The sequence below is a fragment of the Rhinoderma darwinii genome, chromosome 1, assembly GCF_050947455.1.
Source record: "Rhinoderma darwinii isolate aRhiDar2 chromosome 1, aRhiDar2.hap1, whole genome shotgun sequence".
In the NCBI taxonomy this organism is placed as follows: Eukaryota; Metazoa; Chordata; class Amphibia; order Anura; family Rhinodermatidae; genus Rhinoderma; species Rhinoderma darwinii.
The window spans coordinates 650,422,885-650,429,857 of NC_134687.1; the positions used below are offsets into that span (position 1 = coordinate 650,422,885).

Sequence of the window (6,973 nt, forward strand, 5' to 3'; positions counted from 1 at the left end):
ACTTCCTTTGCTAGCAAGATTTTTCCATTTTTTTTTTAATAGACAGGTTTGCAATGAGAGTTCATTACCTTCTATATGAGAATAATAGACTGGTAAATACTGCTAAAAAATATCCAATAAAATAAAATTTAAAACCCATTGAAATAAAGAAATGGGCCCCTTTGATGTAGTCCATTAATCTCGGTTTAATAGGCAGTATAAAACATTTACTGATATTAACTAAACACCGTAGGAGACTTTAGAACACATCTTATCCCCTCCCTCCCTCCTGGTCTTACATTCCAATGGATTTCATCACGTGTAGACAGGCATTCTTTATGCTCCTGTTCACAGACGGCCGGCTCAGCTGCAAGTAAAGCGAATCACCAGCTGTGACAGGACACACTAACTCATTGGCTGTCGGCCCTGGTGGGAGGAGCTATGTGCTGCTCATGCAGACATGGATATCTGCCTTCTTTTGGAAGGTTTTTTCCTTTGTTGACATCGCTACAGTTGCTACTCATGAACATACCCACAGATACGTCATAGGGGTGGGGAGGATCTCCTGAGATAAATAGAGGACTCCTTACACATGTGAGGGAGGACGTTACACGCCGTGACAGGCGTTTATCCCAGCATCGTGGGAACAGATGCACTTAACTTTCTTTGCCACTGCATAGGATTTATCTTTTTTCTTGCTCCAAAGCCTCTGACCATAGAGGCTAATTGGCCTAAACTCCCCTGAAGAATCTTGGCCACAAGGAAACGCGTCGGGAGAACAGCATTATCTGCCTGGACACATATAAAAGGAAAATAGGAGGTTTCCCAGTCCCCAGCTACAGGATCAAGATGGACTTGGACACACTATAGAATGGGTAGGGGGGTGGATTACCCCAAAATATACTTTTGAAAAAACCTCCTCCTTTATGCAGTAATATTTGGAGCTTTGCATTTACTCTGCACAAAACGTACAGAATGTCAGTTTTCTCTCACAAAAGAGAGCACATTTTTAGCCTTTAAATTTGTCCTGTGTGTATGTTTTGCACATTATTTTAAACAATATGAAGTAAAAGTTATATTTTATAAAGCTCTATCATTATTCCAGTGATTCTTTACTAATTCTAAATAGAGTATTTATGCTATAAAAAACCTTTGGTGGAAGGAATAAAAATACCACCTGACATCTATGCTTAAGTTCTAAGCCTTGTAATATCCTGGAAAAATAAAAGGATGTTCAGAAAACAAAGCCAACATAAAGTAGACATATGGGAAATGTTAATTAGTAACTATTTTGAGTGGTATTACTATCTGTTTTGCAAGCAGATACATTTAAATTTAGAAAAATATAATTTTTTGCAAATTCTTGAAAAATGTTGGTGTTTTTCACAAATAAATACTGAATTTATCGGCCAAATTTTTACACTAACATAAAGTACAACATGTCACGGGAAAACAATCTAAGAATTGCTTGGATAGGAAAAATCATTCTCAAGTTATTACCACATAAAGTGAGACATCTCAGATTTGAAAAAAAAATCGGCTGCGTTCACAAGGCCAAAACAGGCTCAGTCCTGAAGGGGTTAATGGGGCATTCAGAATCCATTTGCATGCGGCAGAAACAACCCCACTTAGATGTATGAAACGATTTTCAGTTTCAGAAATTTGCTGAAGTGAATCTACCCTGAAGGTAAGAACACAGAGAGGCAGGCGCAACCACCCACATAGGTGACGAGTGGACACAAGATTTAGCAGGTAAATACTGTGGTATTACCAGAAAAATCATGTGGCCATTCGCCACCACATATGGGCGTGATTTTGGGCGCCACACCTCACTCTAATTCTAGGTCATTAAGGTAGTGATAAATACACTTAATGACATTTACTTTTATGAGAAAAAAAAAACAAAAGATTTGTGAATTTTTATTTTATCTAATTGCAAAGTTCATTTGTTATTTGTTTGTTTTTTTGTTCAATTCCATGATCTTCATCTTTTTATACTGTTTTAATGAGTCAAATATAAAAATGTCAATTTATGTTAAAAACAAAATGTTTACATTGTCCTTACTGTCACTCTGGCTACTTATTACAGTATTCAAAAAATTCCCCCACATTGAAGGAGAAGCGAGGTTCATGGTGACAATTCAGCTTCTGCTTTGTAAGTAAACAAGGCTTATTTTCTTCCTTATAACTACAATACTTTTCCTTCATAGATTTCGATCATAGTTGACCTCTGGTAAATATAATTTGGGTGTTTGGTAGATCCAGGCTAATTCGAACCATAAAAATTAACATACACTCTTATTGGCTGTTTAATGTCTATGTTGTATAACCTGATGTGTTTAAAATAATGTTTTGCTCTTATAGCATTTCCCACATTCTAAACGAGAATATGGTTTCTAGTCTGTGAATTCTCTGAGTTCCAAAATTGTATTTCTTTCTAAAACATCTTCCACATATAGCTCAAAACAGCTTCTCCCCTGTGTGACTTCTCTGATGAGCCCTAAGTTTTTCTTTAGTAGTAAAACATTTCCCACATTCTGAACATGAATATGGCTTCTCCCCTGTGTGACTTCTCTGATGTCTAACAAGACGTGATTTATCCGTAAAACATTTCCCACATTCTGAACATGAATATGGCTTCTCTCCGGTGTGACTTCTCTCATGTATAACAAGATGTGATTTATCTGTAAAACATTTCCCACATTCTGCACATGAATACGGCTTCTCCCCTTTGTGACTTCTCTCATGTCTAACAAGATTTGATTTATCTGTAAAACATTTCCCACATTCTGAACATGAAAACATCTTCTCTGTGTGAATTCTCTCATGTCTAACAAGACGCGATTTATCTATAAACCATTTTCCACATTCTGAACATGAATATGACTTCTCCTCTGTGTGAATTCTCTCATGTCTAACAAGACGCGATTTATCTATAAACCATTTTCCACATTCTGAACATGAATATGGCTTCTCCCCTGTGTGAATTCTCTTATGTCTAACAAGATGTAATTTTTGTGCAAAACATTTCCCACATTCTGAACATAAATATGGCTTCTCTCCTGTGTGACTTCTCTCATGTGTAACAAGATGTGATTTTTGTGTAAAACATTTCCCACAATCTGAACATGAATATGGCTTCTCACCTGTGTGAATTCTCTCATGTGTAACAAGATGTGATTTTTGTGTAAAACATTTCCCACATTCTGAACATGAATAAGCCTTCTCTCCTGTGTGATTTATCGGATGTCTAACAAGACATGATTTATCGATAAAACATTTCCTATATTCTGAACATGAATACGGCTTCTCTCCTGTGAGAATTCTTCTATTTGTAAAACGACCTGAGCAGTTTGTGAACTGTTTACCACATTGAAACCTTTTACCACTTTTCTGAACTGTACTTGTGTTAACAATCTGTGATTGGTCAGGAGAAGGTTCCTCGTGATTAGTGGAATTATATGATAGGTCTTTACTGTGAAGTCCTGGATGTACATTAATGGTAATCAGGTTTTCTCCTGAAGAGTGCTGCATGATATCTTCATCTTCTACTTTATAATTGATCGATAACATGAAGTTTCCCTCAGAATTTGTACTGGGATTTTCTGTTAGGATTAAAAATGTATTGTGTGATTTTGTTACAAAACACAAAAGTTGACGAATTTATAACATCCATATTAGGCTGGAAACACATGCAGTGTTTTGAGCCAAAGCCAGAAGTGGATCAAGAAGAAGGAGCCATGCCTGTTGAATCCACTCCTGGATTCAGCTCAAAAACTGTGTGCGATTCCAGCCTTATAACGCTTTGTAGAACCCTTTAAAATATATCGATGACAAAGTCCTGGATTCTTGTCTACACCCAGTCCTCCAATTTTATTACCAAAAACTTGACTTAATAAATATATATATTTTTTTAAAGCAAAACCTTGTCTGGCAATAACGGCTGCCCTCTGCCAACACATTTGGCCCTTTAAACCCTTAGTGACCATCAATACGCCTTTTCACGGCGGTCACTAAGGTTTTTAAGGCTAGAGAGATGCTTTTCACGGCAGCACTTTAACCTAAAGTAGCGCCTAATTATTTCATTTAAGTTGCGCTCTCTCAGCTACAGGAGACCATAACGTTTGGTCTCTGGTCAGGGGAGAACGGCGGTCACCGCAAGTTGCCGGTTCCTCACCCTTTCTCCGCTCATCAAATAACTTCTGAGAGATGAGAGAGAAAGGGTAATAAATGTTAAACAAAGCGTCCCAGACAGGAAATCCCCCCTCTTACTGCCAATCCCCCACCACATTGTTAAAATAAAAGATGCGAAGATATGAAGCTGTGCCCAAGCTGCCTGTGGCAGCATCTGCCACAGCAACCACTAGAGACCATTCTGATTGGTCCCTGATCTGGTGATCTCTGTGATAAACCTATAACAGAGATCACAAACAGTTATTTTTAGAACACAGATAGGACTTGGGCTGTCTTTCTCTCCCCTCTCATTGCAGTTGTTTTGTGAGAAGAGAGAAAAATCAGTCCGAGTCCTGTGCTGTGAAAAATGTTAAAAAAAACACCCCTGATCACCTACTGTCATATATATATATATATATATATATATATATATATATATATATATATATATATGTTTGGTTTTTTTTGCTTTTTCTTTTCTGCTTCAATTACTAGGATAGAACCATGTGGCATTTGGGTTAGGATTTAGGGCTGTAATAGCAGTAATAGCTGAAGGGCTAGATTAGGGATTCATTAGGTTTAGGGCTTTTATTTAAGAAAATACAAAAAAAAAACTACAAAACAATGTTCTGGTGTTACTCTTAGGTTTACGTTAGGTTCTTGAAGCTGACAAAAGTAATAATACATTTTAATTTACTGAAAATCAACTAATTTAAATCAGACTTTTTGCTTTTGAATTGTGGTTCAACAGAATTTTTTTTTATTATTTTTTTAAAAAAACTAATGAAACTGGCCTGGGCTAAAATGATGGTCCCCTTAACTTAATATTTTGTTGCACAACCTTTTGAGGCAAATACTGCAAACAAACAAACAAACAAACAAACAAACGAACGATTTGTGTAACTTTAAATGAGACTTCTGCACCTGTCCACAGGTATTTTAGCCACTCCTCGTGAGGACACTGCTCCAGCTGTCTCAGGTTTGAGGGGTGCCTTCTCCAGACTACAGGTTTCACCTCCTTCCACAGATTTTCAATAGGTTTAGATCAGGGCTCATAGAAGCCACTTCACAATAGTCCAATACTTTGCTCTTAGCCATTCTTGGGTCATTATTGTGTTGGAGGACCCTTGACCTGCGACTGAGACCAAGCTTTCTGACAATGGGCAACACATTTCGCTCCAGGATGCCTCGATAGTCTTGAGATATCATTTTACCCTTAACAAATTCAAGACACCCTGTGCCAGATGCAGAAAAGCAGCCCCAAAACATAACCCAGCCTCCTCCATGTTTCACAGAAGGTACAATGTTCTTTTCTTTGTTTGCTTGATTTTTGCATCTGTGAACATAGAGCTGATGATAAAAAAGCGAGACTGTAATTTTCCAAAATGCATATTGACAGGCCACATAGCTTCTGGTAGAATGCCCTTTAGACAGATGAGACAAAACTGGAGCTTTTTGGCAAGTCACATCAGCTCTATATTCACAGACGCAAAAATTATGCATACAAAGAATGCTTTTCTGAATACACTGGACTTCTAGTGCTGTCCACGCTATCCCTGTATTTGTAGCAGTGATGTCCAGAAACCGCTAGGAAGCCCTAATGCGGGACATGTATTTTACCGATAATTCCCAATAATTTCTGAATTTGTATACCCCTGACCAAAATTTATCTGTAGATGAATGGTTTATGAGCTTTAAAGGCCGTCTTTCTTTTCGTCATTTCATCCCCTCCAAACGAGCCAGATATGGGGTAAAACGAAACAAAGTGTGTGAGAGAACAATGGGTTAGATCTGCGGTTTTAAAATCTATAAAAAGGCATGGACCGCCAAATTCATGCCCCAGACTGCCCAGAAACCATTGGCATCTCTGGCAAAATAGTGTGGAACCTAATGGAGCCATTTCTGCACAAAGGGTACCACGTCTATACAGACAACTTTTATACAAATGTTGCTCTTTATAAAGCCCGCCATGTGTGCAAATACAGGGGCCTGCGGGACAGTACGGAAAAACAGAGTGGGACTCCCACAACAGTTGGTGTCCAGGCATTTGGAAAAAGAAACATCCATGGCACTTGCAAGTAAGGAATTACTTGCAGTGAAGTGGAGCGACAGGAAGGATGTCTACATGCTGTCCACTCTGCATGCAGACACCACGGAGAAATGGGGGGATACCACTGGAAAGCAGAAACCTGTCTGTGTAACAGACTAAAACAAATTTATGGGTTGTGTAGGTATTTCCGACCAGCTGCTTCAACCTTACCTGGTGAAGCGAAAAAATAAGGCCTGCTACAAAAAGGTAGCAACCTACCTAATTCAGATTGCTACCAAGAACAGTTTTGTTCTTTTCAAAAAGTTCCAAGGAACGCTTAGGGTATGTTCACACACACTAATTACGGACGTAATTCGGGCGTTTTTGCCCCGCATTACGTCCGAAATAGCGGCTCAATAGCGTCGGCAAACATCTGCCCATTCATTAGAATGGGCCTTACGATGTTCTGTTCAGACGGTCATTTTTTTTACGCCCCGCTGTCAAAAGGCGGGGCGTAAAAAAGACGCCCGCGTCAAAGAAGTGCCTGCCACTTCTTCAGACGTAAATGGAGCCGTTTTCCATGGACTCAATGGAAAAGCAGCTCCATTTAACGTCCGTAATGGACACAGAAAAAAGCGCCTCAACATGCCATTACGGTGCAGTTTTCTCCTGAAAACAGCCTCGTAATTTCAGCCGTTACGGACGCTGCCATGTGAACATACCCTTAGGGTATGTTCACACGCAGTGTTTTCAGGTGTATTTCGGGGCATTTACGCCTGAAAAAACGGAAGC

The 6,973-nt window shown here is 38.9% G+C and overlaps 1 protein-coding gene across 1 annotated transcript; it reads right to left on the bottom strand.

Moving 5' to 3' along the window:
• Positions 1-1,962: 1,962 nt before the first annotated feature.
• Positions 1,963-5,361, bottom strand: LOC142699044 (uncharacterized). The gene is made up of 4 exons (XM_075847983.1): positions 5,236-5,361; positions 4,266-4,391; positions 4,157-4,181; positions 1,963-3,584 (listed from the first exon to the last, which is right to left on the bottom strand). Exons 1-4 carry the CDS (start codon positions 5,359-5,361, stop codon positions 2,440-2,442), a joined length of 1,422 nt encoding a protein of 473 aa, XP_075704098.1. The 3' UTR covers positions 1,963-2,439.
• Positions 5,362-6,973: the final 1,612 nt, after the last annotated feature.

Excerpts from the sequence above, each read along its gene's own strand:
- LOC142699044 (XM_075847983.1), bottom strand. The coding sequence starts at position 5,361 with ATGATATCTCAAGACTATCGAGGCATCCTGGAGCGAAATGTGTTGCCC. Across the intron at positions 4,392-5,235 it reads CAAGAATGGCTAAGAGCAAA|GTTTATCACAGAGATCACCA; the intron begins GTATTGGACTAT and ends TCTCTGTTATAG. Across the intron at positions 3,585-4,156 it reads ATTTGATGAGCGGAGAAAGG|AAAATCCCAGTACAAATTCT; the intron begins GTGAGGAACCGG and ends TAATCCTAACAG.